Source organism: Carassius carassius, chromosome 15, assembly GCF_963082965.1.
Source record: "Carassius carassius chromosome 15, fCarCar2.1, whole genome shotgun sequence".
Classification (NCBI taxonomy): domain Eukaryota; kingdom Metazoa; phylum Chordata; class Actinopteri; order Cypriniformes; family Cyprinidae; genus Carassius; species Carassius carassius.
Genome location: NC_081769.1, coordinates 19,166,100 through 19,193,987, shown reverse-complemented (window position 1 = coordinate 19,193,987; position 27,888 = coordinate 19,166,100). Strand labels below are relative to the sequence as shown.

Here is a 27,888-nt window from a genome sequence, read left to right as displayed (position 1 = left end):
AGAGATAAAGAGGAGGAAAGTAAAGGAAATGTAAAGTAGAAGAGACATGGAGGAAAAGTTAGGGAAGGTTGCAAGGAGAAAACCAGAGGAAGCAAGTGACGGATGAAGCCGGTTACAGAGGAAAAGAGAGCTTAGTGTGAGGGTGAAGGGGCTGAAGACAAGAAAAACGAGGGAAAATGAAGGAAAGAGATGGGGTTTGATGTTAAGGAGGAGGTGGGGGAGTCTGTGTAGGTGCAAAAGCGGAAGGGAATGAGATTAGCTAGGAAAAGCATGCGGTAGGAGAGGGAATTATGAGTTTTAGAGAGCAGCAGAAAGCGGAGAAAAGAAAAGAACAAAAGAAAAGAAGGGTAGGGGATAGAAATATGCTGGAATGAAGAAAAGACAATGTGCTGAGGGAGATGCAACTGGGAAAGACCAGGAATAAGAGAGTGACAGATTGAGATACAAAAGAAGAGAGGGGATTTGCAAGGGATTACGATTTATTTATGGTGTGGATGTTTTTTAAACCACGTGTGATTGGCAGAGAGCTAGATTCTTCGGAGAGATCATTTTAATTTTAGACCACAAAGTAAAGGAAAGAGATATAAATACAGCAGCAGGGAATCTTATTCCGTCAGCTTTTCAGCCAAAGCTGCTTGCTCACTGATTACCTGAGACATCAGGTTAGGTGACGTCTGCGATCTTCAGGTTGGCTGGAAAAATAAAACAAAAAAGTGATGAGTGACTCATGAGTTCCGAAGGTATCAGGTGCTCACAGAGCGAAGCAGATGGACTGCACTGATTGGATTAAAGGAAAGAATCAAAGGATGTCTTAATGTCTCAACAGCTCTATTATTGTTCAATTTTGACGTGGATCTCTTAGGATGTCTGCCTGGTTGTCTGCTCATTCATTTGAGATTTATAATTGTGTGTGTGTATGACTACGTTCTATGTACAGTATGAGGGCGTCTGGTGGTTCCACTGTATGCTGTAATTCAGATGGTTAATCTCAAGCAGGGTGGTTGCTCATAAGCCTGCTCTGTATCTGGCCTTCTACCAAGTCACTAAATTGATCTCACCTCCATAATTCATGGCTGCTTTCTTAGTAGGGAAAGAGAGGGAAAGATGCCCTGCCTTAAAGGAACAGTTCACCCAAAACTGAAGTATAAGCAAAGTCCTTTTAGGCAAGTCGTGCCACTTGGCCGCCATCTTGGCAACGCCTCCGGGCAGCTATTTCAGACTAAAAAGACCAGGCTCCTATCTAAATGAATGGGCATAGAGTCAGAACTGCACTTTCATTGGTCACCGGGATATAAAAACTGCATGTATAGAAACAGCAGTAAAATATGATAAAAAACGCTGCAAAATTTTGATGACTTTGCCCCAAAATAAGGTTTAAAATGCCTTTTTCCCCACAGGTTATACTTTTACTACGAAGAGCAGGGGTTCCTCAACTGTGCGCATACGTCAGTGGAACCAGACGATAGACTTAAATGTTTCCCGGCTTGACTGTTAAAAGCAGATGATTGGCTTTCCAGCAGGAGAGGCGGGACATGTGCATACCACCGCCATCTTTGCCATTACGGGTTTTCCTTATACAGTTGTAATGAGGATTGAGGAAGTGGCATGTCTCTTAAAAATTGTCTCTGGTATAAGTCATGCAGGTTTGGTTTTTGGGTGAACTGTTCTTTTAAGAAGGGGTCTATCTGTTTTATGATAAAAAACAAGTTTGTTCTGTACAAATTTAAATCAGCAACTGTCCACATATCTTCTGTTAACAAATATACCTAAAATTTTCAATATCCAAAATGAAATAAATTCACTATTATCCAACGAGAAACACAATTACATTACAACCAAAAAACTTTTCAGATGGAATAAATCTCAGATATATTGATGCTCAGATAAAAAGTCAATATTAATCATTCAGTTTATGGTCAAGCATGTAAACTTTTCCCATCTTACTCTAACTGCCATGATTTATTTATTTATTTACTACTCTATTTATATAGTGTCTATTATTTATATTTCTCTATTATTTATATTTCATATGTATATTATATTTACTTTTAAAGTCATTATTTATTCAATAACTCATTGTGTATTTATTCTTTCTTCAGCATTAGGATTTGTACAGTTTGTGTGTATTGATACATCGCCCTCATCTGGCCAGATTATGAAGTTCTCCTCTACATCCCACCACCACCACCACCCCCAGCCAGTCTACTTTATTTATTTGCTTCTCCTAGCATCAGTACGCCAGCCTCTTATCGATCTCTCCACTTTCACACCTAATCCAATTGTGAGCATGTTGTATATTTTATTATGGTTTGTTTGTAATAGGGTCAAGATGAACCCATCTGCGGTTTCTAGTTGTTTTAGCCCTGCTGTCGGTGCTCATAAACTCCCGTGCCCACGATGCAGATACGACCGCAAACATCTCCCACGCAAGTATTAGCAGACTCGACCGGTGGCCCCTCCGCTGTTTTCCTGGCAGCCACGAATGCGTCCCAAACCGGCAGCTGTTTTCCTCCTGCCCCGTGCCTCCCTCTACATCTCGCCCGGTATCTTTCCACCCCCGTCAGCGAGTTGGCGAGTTTCTCGAATGCCGTTTTGGCGTCACGGCACGCTCCCCTCCCTCCGTACCTCTATTCCGGTCATTTACATGGAGAGGAGACAGCTGGCGAGCGGCAGAGTGCATTTATCGGATGCTCAATTAGCCGTGTTTTGTTTGACTTCTCAATCAAACGCATTTAGCTACTTTTGTTGGGAATTTGGCCACACTTGTTTGAGTTCTGTTAGGTTTGAATTAGGTTTTTAATTGCCTCCCATGCATTCACAGACCTTCTCTTGATGTATAGTGCTGTTGAAACAATTAGGAGCCATTAAAACAATGGCGGCCAAGTCTGCGGACGCCCGAGTGCTGAGTAATAACAGTCATTAGAATAATAATTGGGATAACAATTGTGGTGCCGATTGTCGTGATATGAATCACAATATTGATGCGGAGGACAGAAATAATAATGGCTACAATTACAATGGCAATTGTGCAAAATTTCACGCCCTCAGTCACATCATTTTCTTCCCTGTTCTCGCCTCTAGATTTCAGCTCAATACCTCACCTGTCAATGTTTTATTAACCCGCTCTCCCTCCACGCTGAATTTAAGACAAGGGTACTCTGAGATGGATAGAGCCTGACAGGATTAAATTTAAATGAAGCCAGGCGAACGGGCCAACGGGTGACGGCTAGCGCCTTTATAGACTCTCCTTTATTTCCCTCCTGAACTTTCTCTTTTGTCGCTTTTCAGCAAAAACTCCATAATAATCCTAATTGTTCCTCTAAGAGATATTTAGCCTCTGGTCTATAACCAAGATGTCCTCATGAAATGTTTGGAGGACATCTTCACTTCACCTTTAACTTTGAAAGGAAAAAAAGTTGCACTAGTTTTGTTATTTGTACACTAGCAACTGTGGTAAAACTAGTTCAATTAATATTTTATTATGGTTTTTCATATTCTGGTGTGGGTTTAAAGTAAACAATACAATCTATACATAGAAGGCTTTTGAAAAGTATTATGATTTTATGATGATTTTTTTAATGATCTCTAAATTATGATTTCATTGGAAAAAGTTTCCAAGACAGTTTTGATATGACCTTCATATTAAAAAAAAATGTTAAACAAGTGCACTCACTTTACTAGTGGCAAACAGTTGTAATTTGTGTAAAAATATTCTCACAATAAATATTGATCACTTTTTAGGTTATGATAATTAAAATGATATTAGAATAAATGTAAATAAGTTTAGATGAATTTTGTTGGTCTATAAAATGATAAACATCTATACTGTAGATAAAAGGCCTTTGAAAAGTAGCAAAATCAAATCCAATAAATGCATAAATAAATCAGAAATTGGTGAGGAAATGTTTTCAAGACAGATTTGATCTGGATTTTTTTTAATAAATAGAAACAAATTAGAAATTGGTGAGGAAAAGTTTTCAAGGCAGTTTTAATGTGATCTTTATATAACAATATCAGACGAAAAAAAGAAAATGAAAAATGGTAGTTATAATAAAAATCAGCCCTTGGACCATAAGTGCCTATAGATGTAGAAACATTCTTCACATTCTCCTCACTATTATTATGTTATAGTGTGAAATAACTCACCTCCACAACACTCCATCAACTGTTCCAAGCTCAAGCTATGTACAGACTTCCTGTCATACAGCACGTCTGTAACATGTCAGTCTGAGCATGTCAGACATCTTGTCCTAGCTAGGTGAGTGGAGCGATGGAGGAGATGAGGTCTCAGCGAATCACCTGATGTGACAGTTTCACCCCAGCGATCTGTTGTGATGTCATCAGATCGAGTCAGTTCTGCTGAAGAACGCAGTGCCTTGGTGTCAGGGTTGCGAATCATTACAGTCCACCAGAGACAGACTTTCCTGGAAGAACACAGCTAATGATGTGCTGAAGGATCCAGCAGCATGCTTGCACGGGCCAGCGTTGATGACCTCATGTTCGGCTCCTCTATATCCTGCTAAAATAAACATCAACAATACATGAGCAACACCCAGAACATGCAGTAGATGTTACATTCAATTAGATTTAGCAGTGAAAGTGCCATTAGATGTTCTGTGTTCCCTGCGTATGACTGATCTGAGTTCATTCCCGAAAAAGAGCCGTCATTACCGGCACTTTCATGAGGTGGATGTCAGAGCGAGCAGATGGAAGAGAGAAGTGTGTCAGCCCACAGTAATGGATAAAGATAACGATGCTATTGGTCTTACCAGCACTTAATTAGGACCCTTTCTTTCTTTTTCTCCCTCTCGCTGTCTCTGTCTATCTGTCAGTTCTCATTATTTTGCTTTTTTCACTCGCTCTGTCTCTCCTCTTCTGCATAGTTCACACTTCTAAGCACCAAGGTAGTTACGTGAGTGAGGTGTTAATTGGTCACGGAGGTATTTCTATCTTTAAAAATAAAGATAAATTGCTCCGTTTGCCATCTTGTCTCCTTCTGTCCATCAAAAATCTCTTTATATATGATTAATTTCAGCAAAAGTTGTGTGTTGACTCTGTGACCCTTCTGTGTTTCAGTGCGGGGGCAGGCCGTGCAGGCTGAGAACGTGACAGTGCTGGAGGGGGGGACGGCACAGATCTCCTGTCGTCTCCAGAACTATGATGGCTCCATCGTGGTCATCCAGAATCCACGCAGACAAACGCTATTCTTCAATGGAACACGAGGTGACCGCTTCACTTGCAGTCATTAGCTGATCTTTTTAAAACCCCATAAAAGGAAATCACTTTAAACTTTTACTCTTTTTTTAGCTTAACCCTTGTGGATTGTTCAAATTCACTACCCTTTCGAGTTGTTCGGGATGAAAACATCCACTCAATTAAACTGCTGTAAAAATGTATCAGATTCATAATTTTTTTCAATTTTTTTTGCATAAATCTGTTAATCAACCTCAGTCCTGATCAAAACTACCAAATGTTTTTTAAAAAATCCAAGATTTTAACTCTTTAATTGCCAAGTTCATAAATGATGTCACTGATTTGGGGGAAAAAAACACACAAAATGACTTATTTTCAATATAAAAGTAATTGTGGCTGGATTTTTTTTTTTACTTTTTATAACAGTCTTGGACATGTCAAAGATTAGTAGCAACATTGGCTTTGATGCATTTTAATTTTTTGTGCAACATTAGATTTAATTTTTGTCTCCCAGTTTTGTTGTTGGTGACTGTTTTTGCCCCATTGACTTCTATTATAACGACATTTTTTGATTGCAAAGCCATGACACCATGTAATCATGCACTCTTGATTGTTTGTGGTTTTCCCTTTTGGGAAGAGGTAAAATTTGTTAATTTTACAGTTGATCACTAGGTGGGACCATTAACCCTTTAGATAGGCCTGTGCAAAAAAAGGCTTAGTTTCTGGCTTGTATATGGAGTTATATGGAGTATAACAGCAAATTATAGTGTTTGTGTGTGTGTGAGATTCTTGATTGTTGGTGGTTTTCCCTGTTGGGAAGAGGTAACATTTGTTATTTTTACAGTTGATCACTAGGTGGGACCATTAACCATTTAGATAGGCCTGTGCAAAAAAAGCTTAGTTTCTGACTTGTATATGAAGCTATATGGAGTATAACAGCATATTATATTGAGTGTGTATGTGTGTGTGTGAGAGAAAGAGAGAGAGAGTGTGTGTGAGAGAGACCTTTGCGCACTTACCTTAATGTATTTCAGAAAATCACAATGTACACCTCAGCTCTTAGAACTACATGGAGTAAACAAAAGTGTATTTATGCACCTGCTGCCTTTTAATGGTGGTGAAAGTATTCGGTTGTTAAGTGATGACGTAAGAAGCGCTGTTTCTGGGTCCAGGCCTCAACTCGCTTCACTTGAGAATATGACCTCAGCAGCCGTTTATGAGCACTGTTTATTCATATTGATAATTTAAGTTGAACGCTTTCAAACTTACGATATACACTACAGTCTCCGTGCTCACAGCGTCCCAAACACAAATAATTTTTATATATTTTTTTTATATTTATATTTTCATTGTCTGGCTATCTGGTACTTCGGTATGGAGTTAAAGGTTAATATTATAACTTTTTCGCTAGTATTCTATCACATTGTGAGTTTATATTAGCACCTTTTGTTGTTTTCTCGTGGTAACTGATAGAGCGTTTGGACACGGAAGCGCTGCTACGTGACGTCAGACTTAACAAGCGTATAGACTAAACAAAAGCAAAGTACGTGGATTTAAACACTTGCATGCCATCGTGCTGGATATTTAATGGTGAGAAGAGCAGCAAGCAACACGAGAAAGGGCTTGACTTGTACCAAAGTTTTAGAAATTATTATGTAGCGTGACCCCTCCAGCGAGCTGCAGCTTATTTGAAGTTGGTATTGCATTTTGGTTCATAATACATTATGTTCATAAATTTGATGCGAAGTAGATTTTTTTACAGGATTTTAACGTTTTAAACTGGCTTTACCATCAAGAAAAGAGGAGCATTTCACATATAGGCCATCTGTACTTTTCACCATCAAAAGGAAGCAGGTGCATAAACACACTTCTTTTTTTATTGTTTACTCCATGTAGTTCTGAGAGCATGAGGTGCATATTTTGGTTTTTTCAGATACTGTACATCAAGGTAAGTGCACAAAGGTCTCTCTCACACCCTCTCTTTCTCTCTCTCTCTCTCTCACACACACACTATCATTTGCTATTATACTCCATATAACTCCATACAAGCCAGAAACGAAGCCTTTTTTTGCACAGGCCTATCTTAAGGGTTAATGGTCCCACCTAGTGATCAACTGTAAAAAATAACAAATGTTACCTCTTCCCAACAGGGAAAACCACCAACAATCAAGAATCTCACACACACACAAACACTATAATTTGCTGTTATACTCCATATAACTCCATAGACAAGCCAGAAACCAAGCCTTTTTTTGCACAGGCCTATTTAAAGGGTTAATGGTCCCACCTAGTGATCAACTGTAAAAATAAATTTTTTTACCTCTTCCCAAAAGTGAAAACCACAAACAATCAAGAGTGCATGATTATATGGTGTCATGGCTTTGCAATAAAAAAATGTCGTTATAATGGGAGTCAATGGGGCAAAAACAGCCACCAACAACAAATTGTAAAAAAAATTTAAATCTAATGCTGCACAAAAACCAACAATGCATCAAAGCCAATCTTGTTACTAATCTTTGACATGCCCCAAGACTGTGATAAAAGGTTAAAAAAAATCCAGTCCACAATCACTTTTTATATTGAAAATATGAAATTTTGTGTGTTTTTTTCCCCAAATCAGTGACATCATTTATGAACTTGGTAATTAAAAAGTTAAAATCTTGGAATTGTTTTAAAAATTTGATAGTTTTGATCAGGACTGAGGTTGATTAATAGATTTATGCAAAAAAAAATAAAAAAAATATTTATTTGATACATTTTTACAGCAGTTTAATTTAGTGGATGTTTTCATCCACGAACATCCCGAAAGGGTAGTGAATTTGCCCACAGTGTACCGTTGAGTTTTTGAAAAATTTCAAAGCATTTTCCCAAAATATGGGTCTAAATAAGATTTGTCACCAAAAATCATTCCATTAGCTCAAACACAGAGAAAGTTGTGGCCAAAATAAGACTCAACTTTACCCCCTAGTGGACGAAAATGTCCCCATTTAAATATGCTTGCTCACACATTACTTACACAGGACCAGTTGTTGGGATATTTTCTTAGAGCATACTGCAAACAATCAACATAAAAAACACAATACATCTGACAATAGAGATTTTATTGCAACTTTGTTTCAAAACTTTTTTTCTCATAATTGTGACTATACATTTCATACAAAAGATGCTTAATTCTCAGAAATGCAACTTTGTATCTCACAATGCGGCTTTATATCTTGTGATTGTGTCACTTTATGCATCACAACTTTGACTACTTGCAAATGTGTTGTTATATTTCACGGTAAGATATTCTTAAATGAAACGAAGTGTAAAATTTCATTGCATTATACAATGCTATACAGATCTTTAATCTTATAGTTTTTACAAAGTAATTATGGTAGCTGTGTTTGACAGAATAAAAAAAAATCTGAAAAAACTTTAAACAAATCTACAGAAGAAACATTCAAATTTACAGTATAAAACTAATTTACAAACAAGACAATTTGAATGTAAACTAGTAAATTCAACAATGCACACTTCTATTAAAATCTGTTTTGTACCTTTAATACTTTCAAATGAATTGTGCAAGAATTCTGTGAATACCAGTTTACAGTTTTTGACTAAATTATACATTGATTTGTTCTTTTTACTTCAAAAAACTCTTTACTTCCAAATTTCTGTACAATTAATAGCATTTTACTGTAAAATTACATTAAATGTCTGGTTAGATATTTTACAGTTCACCCTTACATCTAATCTGAAGGCGAATAGTTGGCATATTTTGGCGTCCTGGGGGAGGGGTCCGGGCCCGGAGCATAGCCCGAACCCAAATGACTCCCCCTATCCCTAATTTGGGATAAATAGATTAGAAGTTAGGAGTTGGGGTGGAGTAGGGATGCCGAAAAACTGTCCTGAGACAGGAGGTAGGAAGACTGGATATATATACACGCTTGTGTGCTAGTTAAGATGATTAGCTAAACAAGATGCACCTGTGCCAAATTGGATGATTATCTGATCGTGCTCCTCCCGAACTTTGTTAATAAAACCACATTATGACTACTTCTCATAACTGACTTCCTTTCACAATATAGGCTTTCAATTCTTATAATTAAAATTGTAACTTACTGAAAGTTGCATATCTCACAATATGGCTTTATATCTTGTAATTGCAACCTTGTTTCTTGTATCGTCTCGTGAAATTTACTTTTTTATAACTGAATTCTTTTTTATTGCCACTTGTTCTCAAATAACTTGCCTGGTTAAATAAAGGTTAAATATTTCACAAAGTGATTTTTTCTCAAAATGCAATGCATGTCACAGTATTGACTTTCTTTTAGAAACTGTCTCAAAATGTGACAATATATATCTCATAACGACAATTTTCTCATTTGAAACTTAATATTATAATTAATCAAATGGCAAACCTTTATACACTCTCAGAAAAAAAGTTTCAAAGGCTACCTTACTACCTTATTTACTCCTGAAGTGTGCATTTTAGTACCTTTTGAAAAGCTACCGTCCCAGTGACAGCCTTTTTTCTGAGTCTGCTAAGCATCATTTAAAGTTTTACAAAGATCTTATTAAAGTTCTTTCCCAGTTTTATTACATTGCAGCTGCTGCTTTTTCTTTTTTTTTGTGTTTTTTTATTTAGCAAAAGTACTAGAATTAATTTATTGAGCACTCCCTCTCTGATGCTGAGTTCATCAGACACATTCCATATACATTAATGGTTCTCTTGTAGCGCTGGTAAGTGGTAAATATGTTAAACACAACCTTGGAGTCCGTGCTAGCAGTGGAGCAGTCTCTTTTCATGCTGGTTAGCTTTTATCATCTTTGGAATATATTTATACTGGCGCCATCAGTCTTTCTGAAATCCTTTTTAACTGATTACACCTTATTTCAATTTCTTTTTAAAGATCCTTTTATGTAATAACCTTTGTTTTTTCCATCGCAGCCGTCACTATCGCTCAAATTTGAAATCCCTTTAAGTGATGACTCTCTGTCACCCTCGTTTTACATGATATGCAATGTGTTTTCAGCCTTGCCTTTGTAACCCTTGCCTCAGCAAAGGACTCAGAAAGCATACGTAATTCAGTGAAAAAAGGGAATAGAGAAAAAGAATGAAATTGCTAGAAACAGAAAGGACCACAAAAGCTAAAAGCTGAATTAGTATCCGTGATCTCTGCTTTTATAAGTGCACATAATTGGGCCATTTTGTTGGAGCTAAATCACCCCTCTTTTGAGCCATTCACACCACTATTCTCATACACTTTTTGCTAACAATCTTTAGGCTTTTAATATCGGTGGATTCTCATGACAGCTCTGGGCTGCTCTTACTGCTTGAGTGCCCTTGTCTAAATGTACAGAAAAACGTACATTTAGACAAGGCAAATGAAAACCTCTGCTTGATAACTAATGAATCCTGATAACAGTCTTTTAGCAGGCAGCAGGGCGTAAATATCCCTCAGCGGTCATGTATACAATAGCCTATCAGCATGCGCCCTTTCCATGAGATTCCTTCAGACTGGCCAGATCTGTGAGGTATGTAAATGAGGCGTGACTAAAGGTGACACTGGCCTGGACAATGCATTGACATTTCCCTGCCATTTAGCATGAGCGGAGGCATTTATCTCCTTTAGTGAGGCTCTTTTACTCCTGTCGCGTGAAACACGGATCGAGTGAGAAGATCCATGTCACAAAAAGTGCTTACTCACTTCTTCAGAATCATTGATTCATTCACTCACTTGTTCGTTCATTCAAACATTAATTGGTTCATTCACTTGTTTGCTCATTACGTCACTCATTTGCAATGCTTACTCATTCAGTTTCCAACATGCCACACTGATAAATGCAGGCAGGTGTTGAAAATGTCTGGGTTCACTCAGAGCAGAAATCATCTTATGGATCCAGTGCGGTGTGCTGCTATCTGAGAGTGTGCTGATGGCAGAGGGTCGCATCTCAAGAGCACAGTCGGCCACAAACAAAGAGTTTTAAAGGGAAGTAGGGAGAAAAGGAGTATTTAGGGCCGGTCAATACTAAACGGTTTGTGTGAATCTTGTCCCAAAAAGGTCCATCCAGCCTTTGTAGCCAGCATCATTATTTGTTATTATTATTATTATTTTCTTACAATTGATTATTCTCTCACCTTGGTTTCAAAGCGCAAATGGTTTTCAACAATAGTTCTCGATGCTTCTGTTTTCTGCTTCCCCTCAGTATTTGTGTGTTGTTCTGTGCCAGCTGTTCTGTGAGAGATAAAAACCCTCATCTGTTGTTTTCTTCTCCTTTTCATCTTCTCCTTTTTATGTTGCTCCATTTTTTGATCTTTATTGTGTGATTTTTCTTGTTTGAGTTGGAGGAATTAATTGAAACTTTGACTTGCGAATAACAAACTACTACTAATTAAAAGTAGTTAAGCTACAAGATTCCCTTTTGATTGTAGTTAGCAACTATACAAGCCTACAAGCCTCTACAAATTCTTTGTTACCTAAAAGGTAATACTATTTTATTTTACTATGAAGTTACTTACAAAACTCGAAAGACAAAGTAGTATTTATAGGCCTATATCTTACACAATCACAATCTACAAAGGTTTTTTTTTTTTTTTTTTGACAACTAAACAATTGAAAACATTAGTAGTTTGGCAGAGTCGGCCAAAAAAATGTTTATGAAAAAAAACTTTTATGCTCATCAGGGTTGTATTTATTGAATTAAAAATACAATGAAATCAGTAATAATATGAAATAGTATTACCAGTTACAATTTCCATTTTCTGTCTCAGTGTATTTTAAAATTCCATTCCAATTCCAATTCTGTTCCAGTTTCAGCTTCCATTTCTTCAGTCTCTCATGATCCTTCAGAAATCATTCTAATGTAAACATATCATGTCTTTAATGTTACATGTGATCAATTTATGCATCCTCATTGGAACAACAGTATCAATTTCTTTAAAAAAAAACTTTTGAATGGTAGTGTAAAGTTAGTAGCATTTGATTGGCTCTTTTTCTTTTCACCGAGCCATTTTGTTACTTAAGTTAGTGTGAATTTCCAACCACAACCCATTTTACTTACGTAATGGGCTTGACTTGATTTTAATCCTTGTGAAAGAAGGCGATATAAACCAGAATGAAACAAAACTCGAAATAGGGTTTCTAAAACAATGTACGATATTTGGACGTCAGCGGAAAAGGGAAGTCATTTCAGAGAAGGAGAAAGTCATTCCATTTTGATTAAAATTAAAAAGACACATTTTCTTCTTTGCAATAACATGCACCACAGAAATTGCTCAAAATAAGGCTAGAAGGATGCATTTAGAAAGCAAATAGGTTCAATTTTTAATTTAATTTGAACTTGCATATCCTGTGGTTCCTTTATCCTTACTTATCCCTACTCTCTCTCCCTCTCTTCCAGCACTAAAAGACGACCGTTTTCAGATGGTTCTTTTCACACAGCGCCTGGTGCGGATCACGTTGACTAATGTAAGCGTATCTGACGAGGGTGGCTACTTCTGCCAGCTCTACACGGATGACACACACCACCAGGTGGCGACGCTGTCGGTGGTGGTGCCCCCAGAGGTGCCAACGGTGGAGGTGAAGACAGAGGCAGTGGAGGGTGGAGAGGTGGAACTCACATGTGTGTCCCCGCGGAGCAAACCACCAGCCACCCTGCGCTGGGTCAGAGATCGCCGAGAAATCGCAGGTGAGTAATTTAAATGTCACAATTATTGTAATTACACATTCAGTGCAGCCACATTTTTATACTATACATGCACTTACAAATATGAAAGACACATAAGCACATATACAAACACAAAAGAGTCAGCTTTTTTTTTAAATCCTTCAATTGTGTGCATATTTGCTTTGTCTCTCTGTCAGACTCTCTATGTTCACGGTAAATGTCATGCATTTCAACTAATCTCTCTGACAGCCAGGAAGATACGCTTTGCTCCTCACCCCCATGTGTTTGCACATTGGCACATTTTCCCTCTATTGCTTTATGTCACTCTATCGAATTTCAAATGCATCTGTCCATCTGGGTCCCTTTGGATGTGTGCAAAAGAAAGTTTTTTTTTGTCACATACACTCCCACACACACAGAACTGGATCCAGGTGCAGCTCCAATCTGTGCCTTTAATTCCTTTTCTTTTAACTGTACCTCTCAATTTCCTGCTTTCTCTCCCTTCTTTTTCTCACTGCCACCGTATTTTCTATATCTTTTTGTTTCAGCTTTTGTTTTTAGGCTGCAAGAAGGGAAAAACATTGAGAAAGAAAATGACAAAGACACAGAGACAGGAAAAAAAGAGTGAGATTGTAGGCTTGGCATTCTAGCAATGATGGCAAGTGTCTGTCTGCTACAGATTCAGTACAACAGGGCTCAGTTTGAATTTAGTCTGCCGCTGTTTTGCTTCAGTGAAAATAATTTAAATGTCTGCCTGATCAAAGATATTTAAGTAGGAGTTACATAAAGGAAGTTTATGTCAAGTACTGTGTTTCAGACCAAATCTTCTGTTAATTCACCAAGTAGCACACAGGCTGACAGCTGGTCTGGAAAAATGGCACAACTCCTAAATACTGCTTGCATATTCTGGTCTGGAACGCCACTAACACAGACAAGTAGAGTGACACAAACATTAAAAACTGCCTGTGCTGTAACAGCAGTGCTGCATTCATGTCATTGTATTGCTAGATGGTACGTACCTCTGAGATTGGACCCAGTCTATAAGGTTCAGTTAACATTAGTGGCAACACTTTAGTATAGGGACCCATTCTCACTAGTAACTTAGATGCTTATTAGCATGCCTGTTATTATCATATTGGCTGTTTATTAGTAATTATCAATCAAAAATTATGCACAACCATATTCTAGTCCTAATCTTACCCAAAACCTAAACTTATTAATGAGCATTTGAGTTTATTGAGGCAAAAGTCGTGGTTAAAGGGTTAGTTCATCGAAAAATCAAAATTATGTCATTAATAACACACCCTCATGTCGTTCCAAACCAGTGAGACCTCCGTTCATCTTTGGTACACAGTTTGAGAGCTTTCGTTCCTTCCATTGAAGCTGTGTGTACGGTATACTGTCCATGTCCAGAAAGGTAAGAAAAACATCATCAAAGTAGTCCATGTGACGTCAGAGGGTCAGTTCGAATTTTTTGAAGCATCGAAAATACATTTTGGTCCAAAAATAGCAAAAACTACGACTTTATTCAGCATTGTCTTCTCTGCCGTGTCTGTTATGAGAGAGTTCAAAACAAAGCAGTTTGCGATATCCGGTTCGCGAACGAATCATTCGATGTAACCAGATCTTTTTGAACCAGTTCACCAAATCAAACTAAATTGTTTTAAACGGTTCGCGTCTCCAATACGCATTAATCCACAAATGACTTAAGTTGTTAACTCTCTGTTGCACAATAGAGAAATTACCGTATGGACAGGAGGAGAAGCTCGCAGGCAATCTTTTACTGTCTATGAGGCAATCAGGGGGAAGTGGAGGCATAAAGTCAAGGGAGAAGCCCATAGCGAGTCCATAAAAGCAATGGGACAAAATTGTTCTACAGCGTCTGCAAGATTTGGTGGGTGATTCAGATTTCTCTTGGCACAGCTACTGTATTAGAAGACAGTTTGCTCATGTGACATCTATGTCATCAAGCTCAGTTTGAGTCTGCGCAGTACGCTCGACCCCCAGGAAGTGCGTGCTTCTAACTGACTTCACTTGTCTCTGTTGAATCCAATGGGGTCGCTGTGTCCATTTCTTTTACTGTCTATGACTGACACAGAGCACGTCTGAACCGAACTGGTTCTTTTGGTGATTGATTCTGAACTGATTCTGTGCTAATGTTATGATCTTTGTCCACTGGAACGCTATCACTTTTAATTTAAAATGGGTTATTTAAAACAATTACTTATCAAACAGATGGAATTAGAAATAAAGGCCAGCCATTAATAAAAGCCTGTTTCCTTCTGCAGTTCAGGTAAATAAATGCCCTGGCTTTTATTTGAGGAATTACGGTATATTTAAATTCATGTAATTTATATTATATATAAATATATTAAATATATAAATGTAAAGAATTTCTTAAATATAGATGCATGGGGGAGTATTTATAATAAATATACAAATTACGCAAACATATACTATTGTAAACAAAAACTTTTATTTTGGATGCGATTAATCGCGATTAATCATTTGACAGCACTATCAGACCTGCACACTAAACAAGCCGAGAGAGAGACAGCGAATTCATGAACCATGACAAGCACTAGTTTATTACTAGCAATATGATATTTACAGCATTTATTAATCTAGGTTTACTTTTTTTTAAAGACTGCACCAAGGCTGCATTTATTTGATAAAAAATGACAGTAAAACATGTAATATTATTAACTATTAAATTCTAACTATTCAATTAACTCCTAATTTACTGCTCCTTAATAGTTAATAAGTTTATGTTTTGTGTTGGATTAAAGTTTCTAGAATGTGGTAATGCAGAATAATGCATTAATATGTACCTAATAAACAGGCAATATTTTAATAATATGCATGCTAATAAGCTACTCGTTATTAGACTGGTCTTTAAAATAAAGTGTTACCAATGAGTCTTATAGTACATTGTTGTTTTAGAATCTTCTCTTAGCTGTTCACGTCTTGAAGAAACGTGAGAGCAGTCCAAGAGCTGTTCCAGACTCAGAAATGATTTGTTTCTATGGCAATGCTCATGCCAGATAGGATGTGTTTGTGGCTTTGTTGTCGGTCACAGCAGAACACTCGACCATTTATACAAAGTGAGTATATAATTACATATCAAACAGAAATATGTATTGATTTGTTTTAAGCCGCTGCCATTTCGGTTGTTTTTATATGAAGTCGCAATGGTCAACTGAACAAGTGCTTTCTGTAAAATACAAGTTAGAAACCCATAATCTTCATAAATCTGCAAAACTCTGTTCGACCTCACGCTCTTATCGACCTACACTTCCCTCAGTCTGTTTCATCACCCCATTACTGCCCTTCACTCGCCCCTTGTCATTTCGTTTTTCATCATCAAATTAAAACTTAATAGTCTCAGCAGGATAATAGAGTCTGTTCTGTGGCTGTGCAATCGATGTGTGTAAGGTTTATTGCTCAGCGCGTCCGATTCAGACTGTTTGAAGTAATCAGGGCGAGCGCACAATCCTTTGTATGAAAGGTATGCAAATAATGTCTGGCTGAAAATGTGAACACACACTGTTAAAAATCGAGCTAACTGACTTCTGTTCCTCTCTTTTCGTTCAGGTGTGATCTCTCAGCAGGAGAACGGCAAGACTGTGAGTGTTTCCAACACGATCCGTATCCCCGTGGAGAGGAAAGATAATGGAGCTGCGCTGAGCTGTGAGGCGTCTCACCCGGCACTCGTGGGGCAGAAGCGAGTTCGTCACTACAGCCTGGACGTTCACTGTGAGCCAACAATGCTGTCCCGTTTCTATGACTACCGCCATATTAGACTGATTAACGGTTGTTATTAGCTCACTGAAGCCCCATCTGTTTAAACATGTTCACTTGGCAAGCCTCTAACGAGGTTTGTTTGTGTAACATCTTGCCTGGTATGATAAAGGACGAGAAGACAGCAGTATCCCATTACACAGCACCACAGTGTTAACAGAAACACTCGAGATGTGATACTGTGCAAGGGTTTCAACCAATAAAAATATCTTATATTAACTTTACACAAGGACTTAACTCTCATAAAGTTGCTGTAAAAATCCGAAGGGCTTTACTCTACATTTTGTTTGAACTCGACTGTCTTTTTATAGTGTATTGCTGTTGTTACACAGTGAGTTTAAATCAGACACCTGCTAAAAATGTGTTAAGGCACTTGCTCTGTTATAAAAAACCACTGAGCTGCAGCTGTAGGCAGCATTTTAAGAGCTTTTTATTTTTTTGCAAAATTATAATTTTATAAATAGTTCATTCACCATTAAACAGAAAAGTTTGTGGTTGGTAAGCTTTATTTTTACGTTTTTGAAAGAAGCCTCACCCAGGCTGTATTTCAAAGGGAAGTCGTGGCCTAATGGTTAGAGAGTCGGACTCGCAATCGAAGGGTTGTGAGTTCGAGTCTCGGGCTGGCAGGAATTGTGGGTGGGGGAGTGCATGTACAGTGCTCTCTCCAGCCTCAATACCATGACTTAAGGTGCCCTTGAGCAAGGCATCGAACCCCCAACTGCTCCCCGGGCGCCGCAGCATAAATGGCTGCCCACTGCTCCGGATGTGTGTTCACAGTGAGTGTGTTCACTGCTCTGTGTGTGTGCACTTCGGATGGGTTAAATGCAGAGCACGAATTCTGAGTATGGGTCACCATACTTGGGTGAATGCCATGTCACTTTCACTTATTTATTTGGTCAGAGATACAATAAAACAGTAATAATGTAAAATATTATTACAATTTAAAATTGTACTTTTTTAACGTATTGTACTATATTACAATGGACTCACTTTATATTAACTGTCTTTAACTACATTTTACTTAATTTTGAAACAATCATAATTAATTTCTGTAGTTACATCTGTAATTAATCTAACCCTAAACCTTAACCCACACTGAAACCTAACCGTAGCACCAGATCTTTCCCTAAACTCCATATGCCACATGAGTAGCAGCAAAAGTGATCTATTTAAATGATTATTTTATTGAGTTCAAAATGTATTTTTTACATTTCTGTCACTTACTCTAATTTTTGATCAGTTTAATGCATCCTTGTTGAATAAGTGTATTAATTTCTTGCAAAGAAATAAAAATGTATTTACAGTAGCCTAAGCCTTTGAATGATAGTTTATAAAAATAGTCTAAAATAATAAATAGATCATGATTAAATGTATAATATATATATATATATATATATATATATATATATACTTTAAGTGTTTAAGAAGAAAATATTGTGCTCATATGTGTGTTTATTTTTTATAATTATTATAATGTTATAATTATTATACTATCATTTGCACTGGCTGTATTAAAAGTCCAGAGCAGCATTCAGTTATGTATTCAAGTGTTTGTTCCGAAGCAGTACTTTCCATTTAAGTCTGGATACTGCAATTGAAGACAGTATGTGTTCACTACACTTTGTGACAGATTTCTTTACCTGTTTTATTCCCTCTCTCTATCCTTCTCTTTATCTCTGCAGTTGCTCCTACGGTGAAAATCATTCCCCCTCAGGGCATCCTCCGAGAGGGAGACTCCCTCAGTCTTACCTGCTCTGTTACCGGCAACCCACTGTGAGTGTACAAGAGCATGTGTGTTTTTCTGTCAGGTTGCGTGTGGGAGATTTTGATGGATGTGAAAGCGCGTATAAAGTTCAGTTTCAACATGTGCTTTAAAAGCTAATCATCTGAACTGGTCCCACAAGAACACCTTTTATCTTCTAATGCTCCAAAAATGCTTAAAAGATGATCATCTCAATCCAGCTCGAATTAAGTATAACGGCTCCGAACAAAGATGATCCTGCATCTGTATAAGAGAGAGAAGAGCCTTGACTGTCCTCTGTTCCTCCTCCCATCTCTGTGTCTCTCTCATTATTTTACCTTCAATATCAATTTCAAAGTACACCGTAAAAGCAGTGACTGGAAAACTAAAATGAAAATGTATTGTATATTTAATATTTTCCAACAATTACTGCCACCTTTATTTATAAATAATAAAAAAAATAAGTGTTTTAATATAAGTAGCAGTAAAGACTGAAGTCATAATACAGTAGGCTATACAATAAAATGAAATTGAAGTTTTATTACAAGTAATGCCATTATTTATTTATTCATAAAATAACAAATATTTTATTTTAAGATGTAAATGAATTTTGCAGTGAAGGTGGAGGGAATAAAATGTAATAACAGTAGATAAATAAAATAAAACAAGATGCAATAAATTGTTATTGTACGTTATAATTTCTATTCCACTTGCAACCTTTATTTGTTTATAAATAATATAAAATAAAAATTGAACAGAAATAGAAATACAGACAAAGATGAAATAGAAAATAGAATAGAAGTAGCAGTAAAGACTGAAGTCATCATACAAAATATTGTATTGTATTATTAGTTTTATTGCAGTTCATTCCATTATTTATTTATTTATTTATAAAATTACATATATTTTTGTTAAAATTAGTTGTAATTATACAAAAATGATGTGGTCATAGTTGTAATAAAAATAATAACAGTATGCAATAAAATAAAACCAAAGAGGATAAAATGAACAATTAAAAAATACATTACTGAAAGTATTATTGCTACAACAGATGCAAGTGTTTTTCTGCTAATTTTGATACATTGCAATGACGCTTCAGAGTTTTTCAGGGACATTTCTCTCTTTCCACACTAAACGTCTTCTACTGAAAGAGAAGTGTCCCTCTGTCAACCTCTCCAATGTCACAGCGAGCACAGCCGCTTTCTTCCTTCAGAAGGCATGTTTGTCTCAGTCTGTCTTTCTTTCTGTGGCTTGACCGTGGTCACTGAGCCTCTTCTCCCTAAGAGCCTGTGAGCAGAAAGCCATTAAACCTCTCCAGAGCCTCGTAAGGGACCGCTACAGAAATGAAAGATGGGGAAATAGAGAGGACGCTTGAGCTGCCACTCATTTTGCACTGAAATGGGGAAATGACAGTGTGAAGGAAGGAAAGAAAGAAAGATGGGCTCAGAGGAGTTTTAGCTACGAAAGAGAAATGAAAGGCTACGTGATTTATGCGGTAGGGAGAAAGAGAGTGTGAAACGTGTAAATGTTTAATTGTAGGGGCATGTTTGAAGATTACAGAATGCGGTGATGAGAAATGAGAATAGACTGCCCACCCACAGAGAGACCGCTCTCTGGATAGGTTGAGATAAATGAGTGTATCGATGGGAGGAATGAGAGATGGATCCAGATGCCGCTCTACAGTAACTGAACTCACAGTACACTGCCTCGTGCTGCTTGGTTATAAAGCCATTACGATCATGTTCGTCCGACTTTAATCACCAATTAAACACAGTCTGCATTTGTTGGAGAGGTGTGTTTATTATTCCTCAGCGCTCTGGCTGGCTCATCCTCAGCGTTTGTGCTCGTGTGTGTGTGTGTGTGTGTGTGCATGGTACTGTATGCCGAATCCTGTGAGGGCTGTAATTAAACGTGTCCTGTGGGATTACGGTGGGGGATGACGTAGACTTGTCTTCTAGCCAGGGTGGATGAAGGATGAGGCGTTTCACAGGCGGTGGGCTCAGAACTGAAGCCTCAGGCTTTTTGCCCTACAGTTTCCATGTATCTCCTGCTGCTGTGGATCACCTCGCAGCTGTTTGTGTGTGTGTGTGTGTGTGTGTGTTGGGTAATCTCCTCCTTTCATGCTCTTTTGTCTCTGTCTGGCTGGTATTATCTGCTAGGACTATCTTCTCTTCTCTACTCCTCTCTTCTTTGAAAAATATCAGATATGTAAAGGTATATAAAAGATCTATTTTCCAGTAAAAAAATAAATAAAGTCAGACGTTCTTAAAATGCGATAAATGCAGTCATGAGTAGATTACTGCTTTTATAAATCCAAGACCGTAATGTTCAGTAAAAATAATACTAGATTTAATTCGATTTTAAATAATTAAAAACTCCTTGCTAACAAATGGATAAAACCTAGTGTTTTGAAGGATAGTGGAAAAGACTGGTAAAGATTCTAAAATTAGAGTTAATGAGTTCTTGAGGTCTGCGCTGTGATCCTTAAATAGAGTCTTTTAATGTCATATAAAGGTTCTGGTTCAAAATATGCCTGACAAAATTTTTTGTATCTGAACTTCTTTTAAACATTTAATTGCATTGTAGTTGGTGTCTAAATAATGATAAAAATGTATGATAGTCACTATGTTTTTGCTAAAAAAAAAAACACAGGACACAATGTATGCATCTGTGTGTTTGTCCACAAACAAAACAGTTAGCTTAATGGCTTTAAAGAATGAGTCACTGAATCATTTTTTCAACTGATTCATTCCAAAACACTCAACTGTTTAGGAAAGAAACAAGTGAATGTCTCAGTCCAAAACTGCATACTTTGACTAGGTACACAAAATAAAGAAATTACCCTTTCATTTGTGTCTCTTCATTGCCATTCACAAATCTTCTCTTTGAGGATGGGTTAGTAATGTGTCCATTAGATGCTTACTTCAGAGGCTCAAAAGAGATAAAAAAAATTAAGTGGGGAGTATATATATATATATATATATATATATTTAAATTTAACATGCTTTCTGAAAACAAATCCTATCTTACACAAATAATGCACGTTTGAAATAACTTATTTTTTTAAGGTTGTTTAAATTTTTTACCAGACAAAAATACTGATTAATAAATGTTATTTCTCCTCCAAATCCTTTAATGTCATTTTCATCTTTTTTATATGATCTGATTTCTATTCTCTTTCATCCCTTGTGTCTCATTATTTGGAAAAGTTGTTTTTCAAGCTTTTCTTTTAATGCCTTGTTCCTTCTTTGATAAATTCTTGATGGCTTCTTTAATATAATGTCTTTATTTCTAGACCACGTGACATCCAGTGGTCGCGAGTGAATGACACTCTTCCTGAGAGGGCGGAGAAAACGGGAAACATTCTCCATTTGTCTCGCCTCAGCCAATCACACAACGGCACCTACCTCTGTCAGGCGCATAATAATTACGGCCGTGCAGCAGACCACTACACACTGCTGGTGTATGGTAAGAAAACAAACGTGTCTGGTTACATGACCCCTTCTAAACTACTCAGTACAGTCCCCATTTTTGCATGTCAAAGTATGTAGGCTTACATTTGAAACCTGTTTTCACGAAACAGTTCTATACGTATATGCATGAACACCTACACTTTCTTTTCCATTTGAGAACAGCGTGGGTTCTTTATAGCTACAGAGGTGGTTTACTGAGAATCTTGTTCTCTCACCATGGTGTGTGTTTTTTAGTCCTCCCCCTCTTTCCCTGGTCCGCATCTTCCAGCAGTGTCTGTAGACCTACAGGATGTATGATGTATTTTGAAAGAGTGCAAGAAATGAGATCCCCAGAGGTCTTCCTCCTTTCTTTCTCTTTTTTCCTCCTCCATTTTTTTTTTTTTTTTTGCATGGTAAGGACAGCCATCAAATACGCACCTTAATGAGGCAGCTCGGAGAGCGCAGGTGGGTGGGAATGTCATCTTTCATCCGGCTTCTATCCTTCGCTCTCTCTCTCTTTTCCGCTCGTTCTTTTTACAGTTCTGTGTAGGTGAGCCTCTTAGCTTTGAAACACCTCTGCACTTCAGAAAATGTCCCAGGAATCCCTTTCTCTGCCTATTTATTTTTCCATCCTTCCACTCTGCATTCTTTCCTCCCTGTTTTACTTCTTCCTTCTTTTCTTCCTTTATGCATTCCATCTTTCCTTACTTCCTCCTTTCTTCCCCCCTTTATTTGTCCCTCCATTCGTCCATTCGTCCATCTTTCCTGTTTCATTTTTCTTTTTTTGTTTCTTCTTTCCTTCTTGTCCTTAACTTCCACTGTTATTATGACCTTCCTTAATTCTTTCTTTCTTTCTTTCTTAGACCCTTTTTTTCCTTCATTCCTTTACTTCTTTGTTTTTATCCTCTCCTTCCTTCACTAATTTCTAATTTCCTTCCTTAGGTTTAATAGTTCCTTCGTACCACCCCATCTTTTCCCCCTTTGATCCCTTTCCTTCATATTCACACTTCTTTATTCCTACAGTTACATCGTTTTTCATTTCTCTCTTCCTCCTACTTCATTATTTCCTTCCTTTCATCTTTTCTTTCTTTCCCTCCTCCCTCTCTTCTTTCCTGTCTTTTCCACCCCTTCTATATTCCTTTCTTCCTTTGTTTCTTCTTTTCTTTTATCATTCATTACTTCCTTCCTGCCTTCCCTATATCCCGTCTTCCTTCTTACCTTCATTCCTTTCTTCCTTCCTTTTTCTTTCTTTCATTGCTCTACACAGAACAAGACCTTCCCATTTAATGTGTTTGTGTGGGAGTAAATGAACGAGATTTGGTGTTAACTTTCAGAGGTATCAGCGTATTTAGGCTTTATCCGCTGGAAATCCCAGGCTCACTGCAACTAAAAGAGAGAAATGGCTGACTGCTGAAGGCTGATAGAGGATGAGAGAGAACCATCGAGATGATGAGTCAGCAGTCACAGAGATACGAGAGGGTGCAGGAAGGCTGATCTCAATATCTCGCTGCTTCTCACTGACAAACTTTATTCTCAACGATTTATTTTATGTCTAAAGTGACCATGAAGTGCAAAATGAGGAGCAACCAGCCAATACGAATAGAATGATGATTATAAAATGGAGGAGGGTGAGAGAAAGTCTAAAGGAGTCAGGAGAAACAAAATGAATCAGGGTGATGCAGATAGGGAAATAAAGAATGCAAAAGGACAGAGGAGGAGACTTTGTTTTTCAGAAATTTCGCAATTTACACTGGCTGATATGCAAGTGTGTATTTACCACATGGCTCAACAGGTATGCCTGTCTGTGCTGCGTTATCTCTGTCTGTCTGGAAACTTTTACATTTGCATATATATTCGGTGCACACTTTTTTACCAAACTTACTTAAGAAGCAGTTTAATGTGCCACTACTATTTATATTTATTTCAATGTGCCTTTGTTGGTTCAGGTTTTGCCTACACAAGAACTGCTAAACCTGAAATCACCTACATTGTAGGCAGCAGTCTAAAGTCTCCAGGGAAAACGTCTTAAACATGCTAAATAATGATTTATTGCAAATACAATAGATTGAAGATTAGAAGATTCATTAACTCTTTAAATATCCATTAGCTATTGTATAAAGCAAAGCAAATGTGAATATGTGTGCTTGTACTGCTCACCTCCACAAATGCAGCTTGTCCAGCGGTCAAATGGTCAAAGGACAGTCCCCTGGAGACATGCTTATGTAAAACAGTATAGTACTTAGCCATGATGGACCTCACTGCCGATAAAAACAATTACAATCGAACGACCTCAGAGGGCCACTGAGATTGAAATGAGTGAAAGGATGGATGGAGAAAGAGATGGAAGGAGAGCCATCGTTGCTCGCAGGAGAGAGAAAAAGATAATGAGCTGTGGCTCTAATTGGAAGAAACAACATGGGCACTTAATTAATGAAGTGGAACTCAGGAAAAGAAGAAGAAAGCATGAGCAAGAGGGGATAAAGTAATTGAAAATGTCATATTTTATCTTTGGATAGTCATGACAGGAATATTAACTGTGGCGAATCGAGGAGTGTGTGGAGTTGACGACAGAGACTTGGCCTTTGAGCTGAGAGGTGAGAGACTGTGGGATTTACAGACTCCGTATACGAAGAGTTAGAACAACTTGAAGATCTGCCACTCTCTCTTTCTTTGGTGCTATAATGTGTCCCAAAAACCCAGAGAACAACATTGCTGACGTGACTCACCCAAACATCTGTGTGATGAAATGTTTATCAGCTTCCAGCCTGAGCCGCAGTGATGTGCAGGAAGCAGGAAAGAAGAAACGCCTTTTAAATGATTGGTTTTGGTAAAAGTGCAGGAGAAATGTCATGGATGAAAAAGTTGGAGCGCTGAAAAGAGAAGAGAGACAGGAAATGTATTGAGAAAAAAGGACCTGAATTACAGAATAGGCCAAGCAAAAACAAAATTCAGTCATTACTTACTCACCCACGTCATTCCAAACCTGTATGGCTTTCTTTCTTCCGTAGAGCACAAAAGGAAAGATTTTGCCTGCCGCTTTCTATGCAATTACAATAAATTGGGACCAAAGCTTTCAAGCTTAAAAAAATCCCAAATCCCCATAAAATAACATAAAAGCATCCACATGATTTGTGTGCTATACTCCAAGTTTTCTAATATGCTGTTATTATGTGAGAAAAAGACCAAACCAGCTGCGTTATTCACAACTCTCTTTATTTTTACGTGTTGTGAGAATGCGAGAAGCAGCTATTTTGATTTGTGAATGAAATATGTTTTGGTCTGTGTATCCTTTCAGTGAATGTGGCTCACAAAATTGTCCGACTGATTTTGTTTTCCGAATTGAATTGATTCTAGTTTCGAGTTTGACTCAGTTATCCGGTCACATTGGTTCATGGTGATATCAGTGAATCCCAATGTAAAGTTTGCTTAGTCTTTGTTTATGGTCAGAAGAATGCCTCAATTTATGTTGGATTGGAAGATTTGGAATGGCATAAGGGTGAGTAAATGATGACAGAATTCACATTTTTGGGTCAAGCGTCCATTTAAGAGTAATTTTTTAAATAATCATCCCTTTAAGAATTTATTTTAAGGAAACTATACCTTTAAATTTCTTAACTGTTATGTTCAAAATATGAGATCTTTTGCTACAGAGAAACATAAGAGGAACTGAGAGAAGAGGAATGAGAGGGATGATTAGCAGCCCTCCTCTTTCTGCAGAGTCCTGGTGGTCTTGGGATATTGATCGGTCTGGTACCAAGCTGTTAATTCCTCAGAGTGTTGAAGCCCACACACATACGCAACCGAAGACTTCGGTGCTGCTCTTTGTTGCATAAAAAGCTGGTAGACCCATATGCAGATGGAGGAGAGAGCTGCGAGGCTGTATCTGGAACGAGATGGGGCGAGAAAGAGCGATGAGGCTAGTGCTTATGTTAGAGGTGTGGAGGATGGTGAGCATAGCAGTAAGATTGATGATCTTTGGGACGGAGGGATTGAAGATTACAGTGTGAAAGAGAGAGCGAGCTGAGCCCGGGGTGCACGGTAACTGCAGTATTTTGCAGCGGTGAGAGATGAAAGGGTGGAACAGGAAGCTGCTGCACCCTGCTGGCTGGAGATGTTACCCGCAAAGTGACCCTTGACCCCAGTCGAGGGGTGTAATTCATGAACATCATGGTTTATCTCTTGCTCACACACTCGTACAGTCACTCATACACTGATAGACCTCATGTTGCATGTGTTTTCCCCTGCATGTGCTTGTATATAGCTGCAGTAGCTCGTTAATAACCCTGTTGTAAATCCATTCCCTTGTAGTGTCTGTCCCTCCCAAATCTCATTCTGCCATCGCTCACCCCAACCATCCATCCTCCAGCTTTACAAAGGAATACCAAGGTAACCCTTCTTCCATCACCTCACCTTAACTCATCTCCATTACACTATTCACTTCCCTTTTACATTTGTTTTATTCGCTGGGTTGCACTTAATGTTAGTTTATTGCACCAAAAATAGTCATACTTTAGTTTTGCATGACTACATTGAAATTTCTGTCTTTCCCTTAGAATAATTAAGGTTGTTTTTGTTATTGTAGCTGTAAGAATTATGTAACCGACCTCTGTTGTGATTGACTAACCTCTTCAATTGTGCAACGAGTGACAGTTTCATTACAGTGCTGGCACAATGAGCGCTGTATTAATATTTATTTTTAATCTTCTCATTCTTCTACACAAATTTCTGCAGTTATTTCTGCTTGCTTCATTTGTTTTGCAAGTTATGTTCATCATAATTTCAGCCTTATGCTGCCTTTTCACTGATGTGACAAACTATAAAACCAAAAGTCATTGATTTCCAAATGAGAGTCACACAGCAGCTTACGCTCCTCGGTTAGTGCAGGATATTTAGTTCTGTTTGATAATATGTGATTGGCCATATGATAAGTGTCACGGCTTATGCTGCTGGAAGGAACACGGAGCCGAGGGATAAACGAAACAAGGATTTATTAAATAAAACATAAACAAGGTAAGTCGTAAATAACAGGTGGCAAGAGGCAAGTGGCAAGTAACAGGTGACAAGTAGACAAGTTGACATTTAGACGAGTCGACCCGACCAAACAGAACTGAAAGGACAAGGCTTTTATAGAAGGGATAATTGGGGAAACACAGGTGGATGGCATGACTAAATTAACAGGGACATGGAACACATGGGGAAATGACTAGACACACCTGGGAACTAATCAAAACCACACACGGAAGACAGAAACTGGGTCACAGGGGAAAAAACACACAAAATGAGTCCAGGTGTGTGACAGTACTCCCCCCTCCCGGTAGGTGCGTCCTCGCACCGTAGAAACAACAAAGGGAGGCGTGGGTGGGAACTTGGGAGGAGGTTCCGGTGGAGGACAGCCTCCCAGGAGGGGGCCAGCAGACAGGGACTACAGAGGAAGGAGCCAAGGAGGAGATGACGGAGGGAGGAGCCAGGGAGGAGACAGGAAGGATGTGAAGCAGGAGGTACCCAGCAGGACCCAGGCCACAGCCATAACGGCCCAAGGTGGGGCCGACGGTGGAAGGAGCCATGGAGGAGGAATGGTCACTGACTCCAGGGACTCGACCCACGGCAACGGAGCAAGTGGAGGAGGAGCCCGAGGCGGAGAGCCGAAGAGCCAGGGTGACGGGGAGGAGCCGGAGGTCCTAGGCGGAACAGATGGCTCTGGTGACTGACGCGGCGATGTGGATCCGGAAGGCCGCGGTGAGGCCAGAGTGACCGAGGACTGAGGTGTAGCCGAGGGGATGAAGGAGCCTGACGGAGCCGGAGGGACGGAGGGATGAGGCGAAGCCGGAGGAGTGGAGTCCCGAGGCATAGGATGGACGACGCCAGACCAAGGCGGAGCCGGAGGGACGAGGGAGCCAGGCAGAGCCTGCGGACTGCCGGGCCACGGCGGAGAGGAAGGAGCTAGGAGCCATGGTGGAGCCGACGGGTCAACGGGCCGAGGCGGAGTCCAGGCCTCAGAGGCTGGAGGCGGAGGTGAGGGAGACGCCGACCAAGGCGTCGCTGGAGGAT

At 38.6% G+C, this 27,888-nt stretch overlaps 1 protein-coding gene across 3 annotated transcripts in view; it reads left to right on the top strand.

Annotated features, from left to right (window-relative positions):
• LOC132158401 (cell adhesion molecule 4-like) overlaps nucleotides 1-27,888 on the top strand; it is a 141,563-nt gene that overhangs the window by 101,784 nt on the left and 11,891 nt on the right. For 2 of the 3 annotated variants that reach the window (XM_059567791.1, XM_059567790.1), the window contains exons 2-7: nucleotides 5,077-5,223; nucleotides 12,580-12,867; nucleotides 16,441-16,602; nucleotides 18,330-18,420; nucleotides 21,684-21,856; nucleotides 26,149-26,226. In XM_059567791.1, the coding sequence (XP_059423774.1) occupies nucleotides 5,077-5,223; nucleotides 12,580-12,867; nucleotides 16,441-16,602; nucleotides 18,330-18,420; nucleotides 21,684-21,856; nucleotides 26,149-26,226 (939 nt within the window). The remainder of the gene's footprint in view (nucleotides 1-5,076; nucleotides 5,224-12,579; nucleotides 12,868-16,440; nucleotides 16,603-18,329; nucleotides 18,421-21,683; nucleotides 21,857-26,148; nucleotides 26,227-27,888) is intronic. The other variant, XM_059567792.1, reaches the window with a different exon arrangement.